The sequence below is a fragment of the Aquarana catesbeiana genome, linkage group LG01 (genome assembly GCF_042186555.1).
Source record: "Aquarana catesbeiana isolate 2022-GZ linkage group LG01, ASM4218655v1, whole genome shotgun sequence".
Taxonomy (NCBI): domain Eukaryota; kingdom Metazoa; phylum Chordata; class Amphibia; order Anura; family Ranidae; genus Aquarana; species Aquarana catesbeiana.
In genome coordinates this window covers 834,784,878-834,804,236 of record NC_133324.1, presented here as the reverse complement: position 1 = coordinate 834,804,236, position 19,359 = coordinate 834,784,878, and the positions used below count along the sequence as shown (strand labels likewise).

Sequence of the window (19,359 nt, the reverse complement as noted above, 5' to 3'; positions counted from 1 at the left end):
TCAATTGTTCATTATATGCCCCACACTAGAAGTTTTGGCCTTTATCGTATACTACTCCTCTATTCTCCACCATTGCTCCTTATGATTTTCCTTTAAGGAAGTGTCAGCCATTCATCTTTCACCCTGTCCACGTGCCATCAGTCTATTCCCGACCTGCTTATTATGTGCTACCCTTTTCTCTAGGAGTGTTGACCATTGTTCATTATATGCCACCCTTCTATTCTCCTCCACGTTTCGTTATATTCCATCTTCTCTAGAAGTATCAGTAGTTCAACCTTCACCCTTATGATCTATCCTGATCTTATCATGGTCAGCAATTCCATCATCTTCCACTCTTGTTTTTCATGTTCTAAGTCTCAGCCGTTGGCCATGTGCCACCCTATACAACATATGGCAAGTCTAATTTTTCATGTAGGCAGTGTGGCAAGTATGGAAAGCAAATGGCAAAATTCTGGCTACAAAAGCCTATACTTGTCCCTGTTATGTTTGACTAAAAGGGACTGATAGCATTGTGAATTTGTCAGACTTCTAAAGTGTAGAATTTTTTTTTTAAAGCAGTATAAATGTAGCTGCCTGACTCCACATTAAAGTGGATTATTTCCACTTTCCAGCCAAATTGAGGACACCAATCTTAGATGTACCCATTTACATGGCTTTAAAAAAGCTGCTTAAATTTTTACAAAACTATCTTGGGTTTGGTTTTTTTTTTTTTTTTTTTTTTTGGGCTGGGCAGTTTACCATTAACCCTGATCTGTCCTGGCAGATAAGCTAACTGTAAAGTGTCTATCCTAACAGCAGACTTGGCTTTCTGAAGGCTGGGGTGATGTCCTGTTGCATTCTTAAATTGTCGCTCAGTCTGTCCCCAGGTAGCACATTGCATGTGCTGCTGAACAATACATGGGGCCTATAGAGTCCCACTATATCTTGCTCTCTAGAAAGCCCTAGGAAGGTAAGAATATTTAACCACTTGCTTACTGGGCACTTAAACCCCCTTCCTATCCAGACCAATTTTCAGCACTGAAGCACTTTGAATGACAATTGCGCGGTCATACAACACTGTACCCAAATTAAATTTTTATCCTTTCTTTTGGTGGTATTTGATCACCTCTGCGGTATTTATTTCTTGTTAAAAAAAGTAACACTGAATTTTATATAATTTATTTTTGCATATTTTGTTATAAAAAATTTAAACCGGGTAATTTTTCTCCATTTATGTATGCTGATGGGTGGCAGTGATGGGCACTGATCAGTTACACTGATGGGCAGCACTGCTAGGTGGCACTACTGGTAGGCATTGATAGGTGGCACAGATGAGGCAGATGTGCCTCTTCCACTTTAGGACCAATGTCTCTTGCAGCTGAGCTGGTGATCGGCTTTTTTTTTCTCATGCTGTCAGTGTGAGGAGAAAAAAATTACCAATCTTTTGTTTACATCATGTGATCAGCTGTCATTGGCTGACAGCTGATCACATGGTAAGGGGCCGGGACCAGCCCCTTACTTGGATTGGTTATACCCAAGTCTCAGTGACTTGATCACAGCACGCACCTTGAAGGGCACGTGCACAGGGGAGGCTGTCATATGACAGCCTCCCGGAAATTCAGGTCCATACTGTGGCTGTCATTCGGCTATAGTGCAGATGTCAAGTGGCTAATTTTAGGTATGGTGGGTGACTGAACACAACATAGTGGGGTTCTCAAACTTGATTACAAAAGTGGAAGTTGTTTTGGTGGATGCAAACAGACCATAGCCTGTGCTGCTCCTCCCATGGATGTGTCAAAGCTAAGGTTACACTGCAGTGGCCCTTCACTTTCAAACCACTACATTTTGTTTGACTGCTTTATGATGAGGTAGAATTTAAAAGCTCCAATTGTTCTGGTCTGTAAGCACAATTGAACCCATTTGATTTTTTTAAACTTTGCAAAGTGCGGCTGGTTATCACTACCTGTTTTTTCTCTTTGCAGCTCTTGGCGAAGTTTGGTGTTTCCAGCTGTAAATATGTGGACATACTGGGTTTTGAACCAGATTACCTAAAAACATTTTCCAAACCGGTTCGTGCTGTAGTGCTCACCTTCCCACTTACAACAAAGGTAAGGTTTTGGCTCTGCAGTACCAAGTTCAGTCAAAAATTACTTGTTCTGGTTTACACATTAGGTCCTAGATCGTTAACCACTTGCCGACTGCAGTAAGTCTGTAGTTTTCTTAGCAGCTAAAGCCTGTAGCTGCTGACTTTCACACCATGGTGCAGAGAACCCAGTTTTTCTGCATGCATTTTGAAAGGGCTCAAAGCACAATGGTTCCATGTGCCATTCATGCCAACATGCAGATTTTTGTTTTCTGTGCAGGAATCTGCAAAGTGTGTGCAGTTTTCTATATGGGAAAACTGACATTAAATGTTGGTTTGAACAGGGCACGTAAGTGATGCTCATGAGAACTGATGTCAATGTACATAAACTCAGATGCACGTGAAATCTGCAGTTTTCATGCATGTGTGGTTTGTACAAGCCCTTAAAATTGGATTCTCTCAGTGCTATCTTCTGTAGCCGATATTACTGTTGCAGGTTGTCATGCCACTATCTTGGATATGGGAACTGGCTGTGGCTTCCTGAGGAACTACAGCCACCTTCCCACTGTTCATGATCACACAGCACTTTGTCAATGGCCCTGCAGTCTCCTGGGACAGAGATGACCTAACATATGGGGAACTGTACCCTTCTACAGATAACTGCAAACAGGCAGGTAAGTGTTTTTTATTGCGGAAGAGGCATTGTAGATCTCTTCTGCAATAAAGAGCCTACCTACTCATTCTTTAGAACTTAAAGAATTGTGTGCAGCCATGACATGGCACCAATCCTTGGTACCCCAAATTTTCCATAGGTGACACCTTAAAAGCTCCTATAGCCATCGGCTTAGCTGTGAATGGGCCTAAAATTGCTCACTATGGTAATGTGTAGCACAGTACAATCAATGTTGTACATGGTTGCCCCAGTGTGCATTTATCTGGGGGTATTCAGATTTTGTCACAAACCATAGTCCTGTGTGTGGTGCCATTTGGTTCTCTTCAATGAGACCAAGGTTTGTTCCACCCCTGATGTCTCTCCTACCCTACAGAGCTACTACATGTTTGTTTTTTTCCTTTACTTTAAATCTGTTGCTGCAGGTAATTGACAGACCTAAACGTGTTGGACCCCTGTAGAGCCTGGAAAGCTGCTTAAAAAGTGGTGTATAGATGCAGCATTATCAGATGACCCCCATAGTGATGTCACTTAAAGCAAACCTGTGCTTTGACTTCAACATGGTACCACCATAATTTCTCATTCCCCCTGCTCCTCTGGCAGCCAGGAGCAAGAGAAGCATGGACTAAACAGAAACCAATAAGATCATTGGCTAAAGACACATTTAGAATTGTTATAAACTGAACCATAAAATGTGAATGCCATGGGATAATTATGTTGGATAAATTGTGTTGAATTACATTTTAATTTCATTATGCTTATCTACATCTTGACAAAACATCTGCGTTTCTAATGAGTTTATTCATACTTTCAGCTTGAAGAGTTCCGAAACAAAAAAACAGAGGAACAGAAGGGCAAAAACCTGAACGCTGAAGTGTTTTACTTGAAGCAGACACTTGAAAACTCTAGTGGACTTGTTGCTTTGATTCACACTGTAGCTAACAACAAGGATTTTGTGAGTTTTGGTGAGTTTGCAGGAAGTTTCGCTTGTGGTGGTTTGTCCAGCTTTTGCCAGACACCAAATGGTTTTTTTATTTTTTATTTTTTTGTTGTCTCCTGACATGCAGCCTGTGCACAAGCCATTAATGTGGGCTCACTGTGCTCACAGGTCTTGCTTCAGGTCAGCTTCTCACTTCACCGTCCAGACCTGTTCCAGATCCCACCCTACAGCTACAAAAATGCTTTGGCTGCTTAAGCCATGTTGCAAGTGGCAGATGAGAACAGAATCTGATGGCGATCCAGATGTAAGGGTGGACTGATTTAAGGGGCAAAGGCTGAAGACCCTGATGTAAAGGCAGGCTCTGAAGGGTTTAAATTGAATTTTTGTTCAAGATTTAATGGGTTAAGCCACGCAATGCTTCTTACAATCCTCTCTGCTACATTAACCACTTCAGCCCTGGAAGATTTTACCCCCTACCTGACCAGAGCACTTTTTGTGATTTGGCATTGCTTTAACTGACAATTGCACGGTCGTGCACTGTTGCACCCAAACAATTGATTTTTTTTCCCCACAAATAGAGCTTTCTTTTGGTGGTATTTGACACCTCTGCGGTTTTTATTTTTTCTGCTATAAACAAAAAGCAATTTTGAAAAAACACTATTTTTGCTATAATAAATATCCCCCCAAAAGTTTCCCTCAGTTTAGGCTGCTATGTATGCTACATATTTTTGGTTAAAAAAATCACAAGCGTATATTTGCACAAGTTATAGCATGTACAAAATGGGGGATAGATTTATAGCCTTTTTATTTTTTTTACTAGTAATGGTGGCGATCTGTATTTTGACAGCGACATTATGGAGGACACAGACAATTTTGACACATTTTTGGGACCATTGGCATTAATACAGCGATCAGTGCAATTAAAAGTCACTGGCACTGAAGGGGTTAACACTAGGGGGCAGTGAAGTGTTCTAACCAAAGAGGGGAGGGGACTATGAATGGAAGATAACAGATTGCTGTTCATACTCTGTATGAACAGACTATATCTCTCCTCCCCTCAGACCCAGAAACTGTGTTTACCACAGTTCCAGGTTCTCTGTCTCAGCAGCGATCGTGGGAGCCTGGTGACTGAGACCGCCAGGCACTCGCATCAGCTCGGGGTGGGGGGTAGTGGCCACAGGGCAAAGCGGCGTTGCATAACGCCATTTCAACCAGCTGTTCTGCTGCAGTAAAACTGCAGCAGATGGTCGGTAAGTGGTTAATGTTGCCATGGGGGGGCGGGCTTTAATACTGTTTAGCTCCTTTCATAGCGCCAATCGGTGCTCATGTGACTGCCCGCCTTTCTGCTCGCTCGATCTGACAGCTGCAGCAGGTGGGGCTGAGGAAAACCTGCTGACCTCAGCCGATAGAAGCAGCTGGTCACGTGAGCGGTGCTATGAAATTGGGTACACAGGAGAATTTTTTTTTTTTTTTTTAAAAGGCATACACTGGGGACATTTAATATAGCAGAGGGTATGGTAGGAATGTCATTGCATAAGGCAGTGTCATCTTAAGAGTGGCAGTATGTGACTTTAATCGCCACAATGTGATAACTTACAAGATGGTGGGTATGCTTGTCTGATGGGTAAGTGACACCTGTGACGTTGGCTCGCTCTACACCCACTCAGGAATCTTTGACCAGTTCCAGGAAGTGCCTACCCACACTGACGAGGACTCCATCCAGTCTCCCTGACTAATGCCAGCCGCCCACTTTGATGCCTTACCTATCAGACAAGCATACCTATTATTATCTTGTAAGTTGTTAGCACATTGTGGTGATTAAAGTTATATGCTGGCGCTGCCTTTCTTCTTTTCTTCCCTGCAGAGTCACTTCTAGCTCCTCTACATCGGCTGCCACTAAGTCTGCATACTGGACTTCCTCCAATGTGACTTTTTGTTTTAACCTATCTACCCAGTTTTTTTAATTGGGCTGACAGCCTCCAGTGCGCTGGGTCTCCTCCCTCTTGTCATTGCATTATGATGATGGCGGGGGGGGGGGGGGGGGGGGGGGAGTGAACAGAAGAGCTGTAGATGACAGGCGTGTTAACTGACTGCAGTGTCAGGGCTCAGCGGCCATGATAAACCGTGGTCAGTTTGCAGGGGGGCAGGATCTGCTAGGTATTTCAGGTAATACAAGGCCAAATTACACAGCACACTACTGCTTAAACCACTTGCTGCCTGCCCACCATCATATGACTGCAGGACAGTGCAGCTGTTATCCTGGGCCACTGTCATGACAGCGGCCCTTCCAGGTAACCCAGGGGGCATGCCCACCGTGTCCCGGTGCGCATGCCCGGCGGCCGCAATGTCAACCAGGCACCCAAGATTGCCATACAGATTCACGTCATGTCAGATGGGATGAGACTGATGGTGTGTTCATTGTACAGAGGAACAGTGATCGGTCACCTCAGTTAGAATCGCTCCCTAGCAACATGATTAACCCTACAGCGCCCCCTCCTGGTTAACCCCTTCATTGCCAGTCACATTTATACAGTAATCAATGCATTTTTATAGCACAGATCGCTATGTGAATGGTCCCAAAAATGTGTCAAGTGTCCATGTCTGCCGCAATATTGCAGTCATGGTAAAAATTGTAGATCACCGCCATTACTAGTAAAAAATAATAAATGCTAAATCCCCTTATTTTGTAGACGCTATAACTTTTGCACAAACCAATAAATATACGCTTATTGCAATATTTTTTACCAAAAATATGTAGAATACGTATCGGCCTAAACTGAGGAAGAAATTTGGATATTATAGCAAAATTTTTTTTTTTTTTTTTTTTTTTTTTCAAACTTGTCACTCCTTGTTTATAGTGCAAGAAATAAACTACAGAGGTGATCAAATACCACCAAAAGAAGGCTCTATTAGTGGGGAAAAAATGATAAAAAATCATGTGTACAGTGTTGTATGACTGCGCAATTGTTCAAAGTGTGAAAATGCCCTGTAGGCAAGTGGTTAAACAGGGACGGATGGGCATGCTATATACTGGTCTTGTACCTAACATCCAGCATTAAGGCAATTGAGTCTTCCTCTTAAGGTCTGCCTTCACATGCTAGCTGCCCATCTGATGCTAACCCAATTTAAATTAAACTAGAATACAGATGAGGCCTTCTGGTCTGAAATGGTAGCCCTGTATGTTATCACTTAAAAAGATAGCCAATTCTTCCTATCCTAAAGATGACCATGTGTGGCACTTTTGAGATTGAGCATAGGCTTCTGTATTGGCAGCTTAACAGGTCTGAACCAGTCCTGGGACTTGCAAAGCTACATGAATGACACCCATTGCAGTTACAGGGGGTCCCCTACTTACAAACATCCGACTTACAAACGACTCCTACTTACAAACGGAGGGACACAACAGGAAGTGAGAGGAAATCTACCCCTAGGAAGGGAAATTCACTCCTGTAAGAGTTAATATTGGAAAAAGGTGTCTCCACTGATGCTTTATCACCTATCCTTATTTCCCTAATAACCCCAAATTTTCAAAATCCAATTGTCATTGGGACAGAAAGTGAGGTGAAATCTTCTGAACAGGGGCACAGACAGCAAAACAAATGTTACAGGGGTGATAACCCTTCCCTATGCTATCTACAAAACTTAAAAATAGATTTTTTGGCTCGAGCTACACTTAAAAAATTTACCTGTTCCGACTTACAAACAGATTCAACTTAAGAACAAACCTAAAGTCCCTATCTTGTTCGTAACCCGGGGACCCCCTGTAATTTGGATGTCCTCTCTGCACCAAGTCTTGGCTAGAGCTGCTGCACACTGATCACTCCATCAGTAAACTTGCACGAAGCACACCTGATGGCTCTGCGGCCCTCAATCTGTGTGCTGCTGTATTCAGGATGGTAAGAGGCTAGTGGTCCTATTCTGATGCAATTAAAGATGGCTGCATTTATATAAATTTTTTTTTTTTTTTTTTCCTCCCTGGAGTTCAGATCTAAAGATCACATTTAACAGATGCTATTGGGCTGAATTTTTATGTTGTATATGCCACTGATTCAACTGACTGAGCATCTAAAACTTCTCATTGTAGCTGACGATTCTTCACTGAAGAGCTATATTGATAAGTCTGCTGCCGCCTCACCTGAGGAAAGGGGAAAGCTGTTGGAGAAAAATGAGGTAAGTTTGCAGTATTTGTAATGGCCGCTAGCATGTCTTTCCCTCTGCTCAGTGCGTCTATTAGTGGGTGAATTAAACATCTATTAATGCAGTCATTTTGTATTCCAGGTCTTGTTGTCAGATTTCAAGTCTGTTGCAGCTGAGGGCTTTGTCAGGGTAAGTGTTTTGGTAAAACTGAATATGGACCTAGTCTTGCTTGTATAGAACTTGTGTATGCTGTTGGCTTTGTAGCTCTTAAAGTAGCAAATGGTAGTTTGGAAAAACAAACCTGTCATACTACTTTGCAGGGAGCAGCCCCAAACCTCCCCTTTGGTCCCCCTGCTTGGTGCTACCATAGCAAGCTGCTTGCTATTGGATCACGTGTGCTCACTCCTGAGGCCAGCTCTGTGACCAGAAGACTGAGGGTGGCTTAGCCCCACCTCTCCCTCACTGGCTGTGATTGCCAATAGTGGGAGACAGTGGCTCCTGCTGCTGTCTGAGCCAATGAGGGGGCAGAGCTGCTGTTCTCATGCACATCGCTGGATCAAATGCAGGCTCAGGTAAGTATAAGGAGACTGCTGCACACAGGTTTTTTTACTTGCATATAATGCATGAAGGTAAACACTCATGGTTTTTGCATGAAGAAAAACTAGTGCTGCAGGCCCCCCATTTTACTTTAAGCTGTCATCTTCTGTCCAGGAACGAGCACACCAGCTTTAGCTGGTGTCTCGTGTCCTGATTAGATAGATTGATAGCACAGCCATTGGCTCTTGCTGCTGTCAATCGAATCCAATGCTGGGGGTCAGCGCCGAGTCATGCATTCTGTGAATGGCCACAGATGCAGGACTTGGAGTGCGCCCACACGGGTGTTCACCTTTTTAAGAGAGCGCTTAATTGTGGACACTTGATGCGGGGTAGGAGCCACCAGCACCGTTGATGGACCCCAGAATTGGAGGACTGGGGCCACTCTGTGCAAAACTAACTGCACAGTGGAGGTAAGATGACATATTTGTTTAATAAAAGGGTTTACAACCCCTTTAAAACTACTTTTAAACCTGATTCATCCAGATGAAAGTATTGCCACTTAAGCGCTCACTACACTTCAGCACATTTTACATCCAATGGTGTACACAATGACCAAGTGGGGAAACTTCAGAAACTGCAAAAAAAAACACTGGGTGCAAACTCCTAGTGCATTAGGCAACAGGGTTTTTTTTATTACTTATAAAAGTCAAACATAAGCATGAGGAAGTAGAAGTGTATCAAAACCACTTTATGGTGATATACTAGCAGTGGTTTGAAGACTGATGCTTTTCTGGGGACAGGCCCCTTCCTCAGAGCTAACCCAACCAAAAACCGTTCACAATTTTTGTTCGCCTTGTCATGCTATCGAATACATAAATTGTGACTTGTGTTTGCTTGGGTTAACTGAGGAAGGAGGTGTGCCCCCTGAAACACATCAGCTTTCAAACCACAGCTAGTATGGCATCACACTAAAGCTGGAGTTTTGATATGATTGTTTATGGATTTTAAATTTAATAAAATTTGACATGTTTCTTAATACTTTAAATCTAAATTCTGTGTGTAGTTTTTGTATTGCAGTTTTAGTTGCATATGCAAATTCACTTCCCATTACAAAAAAGCTGCTCCTATTAAGAACACTGTACATAAGTATTCCAAGCACAGTCCTAATGCACTTCATTCTATCCAGAGCTTATTCAGTCACGCTAAGAATAAGCTCTGGATGGAGTGAAATGAGTTTGCTCTGCAGGACAAGTGAGTCTACTTGTGGTAGGAATAAGTAAATGTACATGAGCTTAATGGAGATTGGATTCACTTTTATTTTATAGTGGACTTTTTATGGCAGTGCCCAGCGACTGCTAGAAGCTCCACTTGGAGTAAAAGGGGTTTTAAGCCTGCAGCGGGACAGGACACTTTTTTGCTGTATAATTCAATACCTGTGGAAGCTAGAAACTACAGTGATTGCTGTTCCAGGTCACTTGCCAAGCAGCAGAAATGGGAAAACAAATCACAAATGGGACTTGTGCAAAAGTCACTATACTTCTATAACTGCATGTTTATGGTCATTGCTCATCAAATACATGTCTCTTCTGCAGTACAGTAAAACAATTGATGGCTCTAAAACTTTGCAAAGAATGGGTATTTACAATACAGCTTTGGGGCTTATGTGGAATCTGATCACTTGGTTCACAAACTAGCATGATTCCTTGATGAATGTCATGTAACATTTACACTGGCAGAATTGCATGTTTACCTCTATTCAAAGGAGTGAATAGTATTCACTAACTAAAATCTTACTGTTTCTACAGCCAGATGGAGGTGACCAGTGCCATGTGTTAGTGCTTGTTCCTGCAAATAAGCACCTAAAGGAGATTGGTAAGTATAGTTTCAATTTGCATCTCTTAAAGTAGAACATCTGAAAAGGGAAAGTTCTGCTTTCTCCTCCCCTAACACTTTTTGGAGGCATTTCTGGGAGCAGTTACCTGCTCAGTGATCTGAACTGAGGTTCACTCATTCCTTGGCCACCTTACAGGTCCCAGGAGGCTGCAGGTCAACCTATGTTGTGGATCGGTGAATTGAAATGTAGATATTCAAGCTTCTGGGTTAAACAAGTCACCAGTTTGTGGCAAGGACCAAGGATCTTTTTGTACTTGCATCAAATGCTTAACTTCCTTAGACCCAGTGCAAATGCTGCCCTGACTGCAGACAGACTTTTAGTGGAAGATCCCTGTTCTGGGGTCCCCATTCCATCCGGCTACATGGTCTCCAGCTTAACAGTGACTGAAGCACAAATTTTGAGACCAATGTGTCAGGTCTGGTCTCTTGTAAGGTGCCACTTCTAATTTTTCACTTGAGACTCTGCTTTATTCCTAAAGTGTGGTGTTAGCCTTCCACCACTGTCGGCCTATCCTTTTTATTGTGCTCTGCTCCAAGCACCCAAAGAAGGTTGCTCTTCACTGTCTGGATGTGGTCAGCCACCAGTCTACCTCAAAACTACAGCTTCTATGAAAGACTGACTCCATTTTGTTCTGCCCTCAAACATCCTGCCTAAAGCCACAATCACTAGGTGGATGAGGCCTCAATCCTAAGGGCTTACACCCTAAAGGACAAAGCACTGCCTGCATATACTTGCTCACACTACCAGATCAGGAGTTTCCTGGGCATTCAAACATCAAGCTTCTGTTGCACTTAGCTTTGTAAAGCAGCAACCTAGTCTAGAGTTAACTTATTTCTTCTTCCCAGCCCCTCGATCTACAGGCAGCTTTCCAATCTTCTGCAGATGCAAGTTCTGTTGCTTCCCATCCCAGTGTCTATGAATATAAAGCTTTTGTCATGTACTTCACAGTTTAAGATTTGTTACAGGCAAGTAATTTCCTGAATACAGGACACAGGCCACTTTGCTGGTTTTTATTCTGCATTGCTTCACAGGGTTGGGTAAGGTTATAGGGGGCAATAACTAAAAAAGCTTAGCACCCTAAACCCCAACACAAGCATTGTAACAAGTACAAGTAAACTGTAACCACAGCCAGGTGCATGGGTAGCTTCGGGCAGCCTTAAGTGGCCACTAGGGTAGTGGAACAGGTGAATAGCAAGGAATTGCTAAGCAGGCCCTCAGTGTGAAAAGGTATGTATATATGTGATGGACTCAAACTGTATGCAGAGTCTTGGGCTAATGTCAAGAGACTCCAAGTTTATTTAAGTTATCAAATCTTACTTGGTGCCAAGCAGTAATCCCAGGCAGTGATGGAAAATTAGCCTAGCTGAGAGCAGATGTAGTTTACTGATCTCCTCTCAAACCAACAAGGACAAGAAGTTGGCTGCCAGCCACAATGGGGAAGCTCCAAGGGACTCTAACCAGGAAGTGACGTCTCCAGAACTGGAAGTCCTCAGCCACTGACCTCAAACAACTTGTTCTAACTTTCTATCACAGCCTGGGATTACTGCTCAGCACCATGTAAGATTTATTTGTTAACTTTAATAAACTTGGCAACTTTCTTGGATGTTTTATGTGAAACTTTCTTTGACCCAGGACTGTGTGTGTATATCTATCGTTTTTAACACTGGGGCACCTGTTTTAGTGTTTCTTGCAAAGGTTATAGGGGATGTCCCAGGGGCAAATTCCCCTAGCTTTGCCAGTGTCCAATCACTTGCATGACTCGGCATATTGGGCTACTTTCACATTGAGGCACTACAGTGCTAAAAAATGGTGCCTGTAAAGAGCCTCTCCTCTCACTCCAGTGTGAAAGCCAGAGTTTTCACGTTGGAGTGGTGCGCTTGCAGGATGGTAAAAGTCCTGCAAGCAGCACCTTTGCAGTGCTCTAGGAGTGGTGTATACACACTGCTCCTTAAGTGCCCCTTTTTTCAGCCGCTAGCAGGGGTTAAAACTGCCCCACTAGTGGCTGAATAGCGACGCTAAATAGCACTGCTTTACCGCCAACGCCCACCCCAGTGTGAAGTAGCCTTAAGTCTGAGTCCTGTAATCCCAAGAAGTAGATTTTACAGGTATGTTTGTCTTTTTTGTGTTGGTACAGTGCTGCATAGGATGGTTTTGATAAGTTGCTATTCAGTGAGTTTAAGTTGGGGGGGAAATGTAGACTCTTCAAACCAAGGTGTAGCAAAAACTGACCAGAATGTAATTCTAAGATCCTTGTCTTCTAGATGGGCACCTTGAAAGGCCTATTGACCATGGACCACTATCTGAACCTTTCCTGGAGGTACTGTATTAAATATTGGCATTGATGCATGTAAAGCAAATGCCAGTTTCATAATTTTCTATGGCAATATGGTTTAGGTCTCAACATATCTAATGTCTTGACAACTGGTCAATTTCTCAAGGCTACTAATCTACAGAACAGTTTGTCATGAGTCTCACGTACATGGCTTGCTTGAGTTCACTTGGTCAGCATGCCTATGTTCTGACTCTTCTCCAGCACTGCCTTTCAAATATGCCCATTTAAAACAATTGGACCAAGCCTGCACTTGCATGTGGTTCCAGTCATGTTCCATTCAAAATTGCAATTCAGCCAAATAAGGCATTTGGTATCTCTATAAAAGCTGCTGTTTACTACTCTGAAAAGCAACCTACCACTGGAACCTAGCCAACATTTTTTTATAAGAAATTCACTAAAATGACTGACTGCATCTGGCATAAGTTAGGCATATTGATTTTTTGAAGTTTAGTGGTTCAGAAACTCCACTTGTGACAATTAAATTGCTCTGCACAGACCCTTGGTATGCTGACTTGTTGCATCTGGTTATTTTTTGGGAAAACTCTCCAGTGGCTGAGACTGATAGTTGATTGTATTGCTGTAGTTTTCCTGTATGTAGATACAAATGCCAGAGCAATTATTGGTGGTAAAGAAAAGTCAAACTCCTATGCTTAAGAGATTGCTGTGCAGTTGATTCAGGGTTTTCAAAAATCAAGCCACCACATTGGCTGTGCTACCACTCACCAGATCGGGGGGGGGTACAAGAGAATTCTAAAAGGGAACAGAGCACACAAGCCTTGCGCATTACCTTTGCAACACTTTAATAAATGTAAAAATGCATACTCACAAACTAGTTACATATTCAAGCATAGAGTATATAGTCCATAAGATGCATCATTCAGCAAGATCAGCTGGCAAGCAACAGTAGTGGTATGTATAGTCCAAAAGCAGGTGATGCATTTCAAGGTTATCCCCTTCAGAGCTAGATTTGGTATGCAGAGGTCAATGGTCTTTATAGAGAAATCTGGGATCAAGGGAATGGCCCATGTAATTGAAAACCCTCCTTGTGGGAGGGCTAATACTATAGATTAGGAATGATGCATGTCTGCATTTAAATAAAGGCAAAGATCACAAGCTACAAAATGCATATTCTTACATGTGTACAAATTCATGTATTGGAGAAAAAATTGAATTAGAATCAAGTGTACTGACACTTACTACTCTATTATCCACAGGACCAAGCACTGTGCTTCAATTTGGAATTGATCAATACACATATATACTCACTCTCCTTGGATGGCAGGAGAATCAAGCCTGCGTGTGGTCCACTGCATGAGGTAGTGATGGCAAGATGTCCACATGCCAGAGCACCCCTGGATGATGTTTGTAGTGGCCAGATGTAGGGAAGATTGCTCAGTTATGTGACCCCCCCCCCCATCCAAAGAGTATGTGTACCAATTACAATTTAAAAGCATAGTGCTTGGTGCTGTGAAGTGTCAGCACATTAGATTTTGATTCCATTTTTACTCTAATACATGAATTTCATATTAAGAGACTGTTTCTATATAATTTTTTTCAAGTTTTTATTCAAACAGCAAGTAAATAAGCACTTGACACTAATATACAAACTTCACTAACGGCAGTAGAACCAGTGTAACAGACAGGGGGGTCATTGACTCAATATGCAAGCTGCTAGATATCAAATAGGGTTTGCTATCAGCCCCGTTTCTATATACGCACAGTGTTCAGTGTACACACAAGAATGTTTTGTAGCTGGTGATCTTTGCCTTAATTGGGAATGATGCATGTCTGCATTCTAATATATTGGCCCTCCCACAAGAGGGCCTTCAATCACATGGGCCATTCCCTTGATCCCAGATTTCTCTATAAAGACCATTGACCTTTACCAAATCTAGCTCTGAAGAGGGACACCCTTGAAGCTCTTCAGCTGCTTTTTGGGCTATACATCCCACTACTGTTGCTTGCCAGCTGATCTTGCTAGATGCATCTTATGGACTATATACTCTATGCTTGAATATGTAGCTCGTTTAAGTATACACATTCCCTTTTTTTTTTTTTTTTTTTTTTTTTTTTTTTTTTTTTTGTGTTGTAAAGGTAATGCACAAGGCTTGTGTGCCCTCTGTTCCTTTCCCTTTTACAATTATTGGTGTGGGCACATAGCATGCTTTCCATTTGGCTTTTAAAAGGTTGGCTCACCCAGACTGAATTACTAGCAGACAACACTCCAGCATCTCTGAACTTGCATCCTGTATTGTCGCCTTCTGAAAAGCACTTTTCATAAGAAATGCAATTTCCTGTTAAAATTATGGTTATTCCTATGCTACATGTTGACATTGTGGTGCTGCATTGTTACACTGGACATGATACAGTAGTCTGGTGTCATAGGACAGGGAGGGTGTACAAATCTTTGTTCCCCAGGTTGTTACAGAAACTGCAAAGTAAGACTTTTTTAGAATGTAAACTGCAGTGTGGTGCTGCAGCACATGGCATGTGAACGAAAGCAGCAGCCACAGCTCCATATGTACAGAAATGGAGGCTGAGCATGGAAAATATATCTACATGCAGGTAAAGTACAACATACAATAGAGGTAACTTTATGCAACTCCCTAGACTGCATGACTCAATTAGTTGGATAATGAACAAACATGTTGCATACAAGTTTCTCCACATGGTGTAGCTATTGCACCTCCATACTTATTGGCAGTAGTGGTTAACCTGATCCCTGCATACTGACCCTGCTGGTAGGAAAGTTGCATTCTGGTCATTCAGTAAAGTTTAAGTGGCATAGCTTTAGGGTCTCAAACTGGCGGCCCTCCAGCTGTTGCGGAACTACAAGTCCCATCATGCCTCTGCCTATGGGAGTCATGCTTGTAACTGTCTGCCTTGCAATGCCTCATGGGATTTGTAGTTCTGCAACAGCTGGAGGGCCGCCAGTTTGAGACCCCTGCTTTAGAGCAAGTACCTAATTATAGAAGCAACCATATTAACACTTCATTTATTTTATTTTTTTTTTCTTTCAGAATGCAGTTAATGTTTGCAAGCAGTACACTGAGCAGGCAAAAGATGAAGTGCGTTTTTCAGCTGTGGCTCTTGTCAAGGATGCATAATCTTCTCAATGTCAAGCTTCTCATGGTTCTGTTAATAATGCACCTTTGTTTACCTGACACTTAAGCTTTTCAGCTAATGTTTTACTTGCTTGCCATTCCAACAAATCTTAAGTGCTTTTTCAACTGTTCACCTACCTACAAAAAAATGTGCCTGTCTTGATTACTTGTTTTGCACTTCTGTTAAGTAGTTCTGAATAAAATATTTTGAAGTTTGACTATTCTTAAATCCTTGACTCCAGCATACAGCAGCCAATAATTCTTAATCACAGCAAACATGGCATCTTCATGACTAATGCTGCCACCTTCAAGTGACTAACATCAGCCCAAAAGGTTTCCCTTTTTTAGACAACTCCTCCCTGCTCAGCTAAGCTTGTTTTGGTGAGAAGAATCAGAAGTCTTTGGCCCTTCACACAGGTGCCTCCGTGCAACAGATTCCACCTGCTCAGCTGGGGATTGCTTAGCTGATCCCTGCTGAGCAGGCAGATGACCAGTACGGTCAGCTGTGCAGACAGGGACACCATCCTCCCCTCCTATGGGGAAATCAGATGGAAATTGACTGCCTGTCCATTTTCATTCGATCTGCCAGATGGATGGAAAATAAAACCACCATCTGTCTGGATTTTGCAGATCAGATGGCAGTGGACGTGTCCACTGACATCCACCACTCCATAGGGCAAGACCGCAAGGTCTGATCAGGTCTACCTGAAACTGACTGACTAAAGCTGTTGAGGATCATGAGACTTGGTCTGTGGTATTCCCTAACACAAAGGGCAACAGTGGGCGTCCTGATGGCCAAAATGTGAACAGTCTGGAGTTCAGTCACTGGATTTGGGCCAGCTGCCCAAGACTCCAACTTTCTGTGCATCTCAAGTGATGCATGCAATTGGGCTCACCCAGGAAAAGTTTCTCAACTTAAAGCAATTTGCACAGTAGTACCCCATGGAAGATTTCTACAAAATGGATTGCTAGCTGGTAACCTGGCCAATTTCTGCTTGAGACCCAGATGATCTTGGTTTTTAAAGACCCCAAAGACAAGAGGTTGGAGGCTTAAAAAAAAAAAAAATCTTCTCTGGTGGAGTTGCTCTGTGAGAGGCATTGGTTCTAATGGGAGTTGACAACTTCTCAAACTTTAAGCAAAGCATATGGTTGGAAGTTTCTGGAGGATTTCCTGAAGCCTTGAGTTTGTGGATGACTTGGTTGACTCTTCATAGAGCAGCTTTCCAGGTTGGGAATGGTCTATTCATATGAGGATCATATGGCTTAAGTACTGGTCATCAGAACTTCTCTGCAAAAAAGAGGTGTGTGTTTTTTTTGTTTTTTTTTTTTGTGCTTGTTGGGCCATTCTTGGATTCCTTAATGTGACTGTAGGTTAAAGTATGCACTTGACCCTGAGGGCAAATCAAGGGGTCAAACGAGTGCTGCCTTTCTTTTTCATACATCATGGGACAGTCGGACTAATTACCTGCTGGGTTATACTTAATCATTGGGTGAATGGACACTGGTAGACCAAAGGTCTTCAGACAGGAAGTGATCCCCTATATAACCCCTCCAATGCAGGCAGTACTTTAGTTTTTTTTTTTACCAGTGTCTGCAAGGTGGATGGCATGGTTTGTTTTGGCTCTGAGCTCTAGGTCCCACAAACTGTTCCAAAAATTAATCAAGGGATTGACCGATCGGATCCATTTGATGCAGGCTTTTATGCTTAGATAAGTGGTATCTGAGCCTCGCAAAGAAGACTCAAGATCCAGCGATGTTTTGCCTGTAATGTGGCCTCCGGGTGCTGCACCCTGCGGAGTGGAAATCCTGGACACTACAGTGCTTAAGCATTTCCTGCAGGGTGCTGTAAGGTCCAAAGGAGTGGACCCTAAACATGAAAGGGTACCCAGTCCTTGAAGGTCCAAGTGACAGGAACCCACCGTAAAGATTGTTCCTAAGTGGCCCTGGATGGGTAAGTGAAACCCCTTTTATTTTATTATTGTGGGGTGTCCCAGTGATTGTTACAATCAGTCAAGCTAGAAAAATAGCTGTGCTAAAACAGTGAAAATTAGTGATAAACCAATTTGAGCAAAATTGAATGTGAGCACAAATGTGGTTCTATTGTGTGAGCAGAAATAATATTTTCAAATGACAACCCAGTCAAAAATGTAAAAGTGGAAAAATATATGTTGTGACAACAAAGTGATAAAAAGTGAAAATATGGCTTGAATGAGAAATTCCACATCAAAGTCCAGGGCAATCGGCTATAACAAAAAGGTGCAGTCTTCCATCACCATGAGAAATGCACGCTTACCAGAAGGCGAGCAAAGGGAAGCTTGTGGCTATACATCCAGCCAGGGCCTTGTCTTGGGGGATCTGAGAGGACACCAATCCAGGACCGGCAGACCGCTCAAATATATAGGAGACCCTCAGGTAGCGTGTCCCAAAGAAATTTAAAAAAAGGGAGTTATTTGAAAGTGTGGCTTTCTGTTCCACCTCGTCCAAAACCTTTCAGTCCAAACAATGCTGCATAGTAAGGTTGATTGCAGTAGGGCTTGCCATCATGCTCAGCATGACCACCAGGACTCAGAGTCTTTACACATTTCTCACATTTTAGGCATGGCCTATGCCAGTCTTTATTAAGAGAAAATAACTTTCAGCAGAGGGATTCTCAAGAAGTAAAGCAGACTCCGGTCTCTGCTCCAGGAATCAAGAAGACAGCTGGATATACATCCTTATCTATGTTGATGACATAACCTTAACCTATGCAATAGCCTCCTCAGAAATCCACATACAAACAAGTAGGTGAGCTGCTCAGTCAAGCTAGCTAAAGGCTGGACACCTGTGTGCGGTGACCTTACGTGGGAGTTATGGGCTAGCTGTGGGTGTTTACAAAGTGTGCTTTTTTTTTTTTTTTTTTTTTGGGTATGGCTGGTTTTTTACCTGTATGATGGTGCACTACGGTGCGCCATTTTGCCTTGGTTCACAAGAGCGCCGCTGGGCTCAGCAATTTGTTTGGCCATGATGCACGCGGATTCGCCACACATGCGCTGTAGCCTTTATCTGGGCGTATGATTTGACGGGACTGCGCACATACGAACGCATGGAATGTTCCGGCGCACACCCAGCTTATTTAACCTGTGTTTGCCAAGCATGTGGTGCTTCCAGAAGGCAGCTGTGGGACACAGAGCAGGCTCTGCACAGACACTTGCAGTGGTTCATTTCTTATCCGGGTCACGTGAGTCGACAGGTGTTGCTTGGCAGGTTAAAGGTGCTTAGCAGGATTGTTGCATAGGGGCTTGGTGAGCCCTATTAAAGGGTCTCCCTTTTGAGGTGTTTTAACTACACCCAAGTACTCTGTTTGCGGCATTGAATGTCTTCCGAAAAGAGGAGTGGGACTAACCCCACAGGGAAGGGCACACCTATGTCATCAGTAGTTCCTGATGAACGTAGTCGTATCCCTAGTGTTGTATCCCCTGAAAGACCAGAGGCTCCTGGGCAATCTGTGCTGCTGCTGCATCTATCTGGTATTGTGCCTACAGTCAATGCTGCTTCACCCTTTATCACTAAGGCTGAACTGTCCTCAGCCCTAGCTGGGTTGGAGCACAGGATTGCCGGCATGATTGCCTCCATCCCGCAGGGTGGCAGGAAGCATGACAGATCCCCCTCCCCAGAGTCTCCTCGTCTGGAGCAGGAATGGGTTG

General features: G+C 43.1%; 1 protein-coding gene across 1 annotated transcript; it reads left to right on the top strand.

The window, feature by feature from the left end:
• Window positions 1-306: 306 nt before the first annotated feature.
• Window positions 307-15,894, top strand: UCHL1 (ubiquitin C-terminal hydrolase L1). The gene is made up of 8 exons (XM_073614703.1): window positions 307-427; window positions 1,885-2,087; window positions 3,547-3,697; window positions 7,757-7,842; window positions 7,951-7,998; window positions 10,152-10,218; window positions 12,502-12,557; window positions 15,593-15,894. The coding sequence occupies exons 1-8, from the start codon at window positions 307-309 to the stop codon at window positions 15,677-15,679; spliced, it is 819 nt and encodes a 272-aa protein (XP_073470804.1). The 3' UTR covers window positions 15,680-15,894.
• Window positions 15,895-19,359: the final 3,465 nt, after the last annotated feature.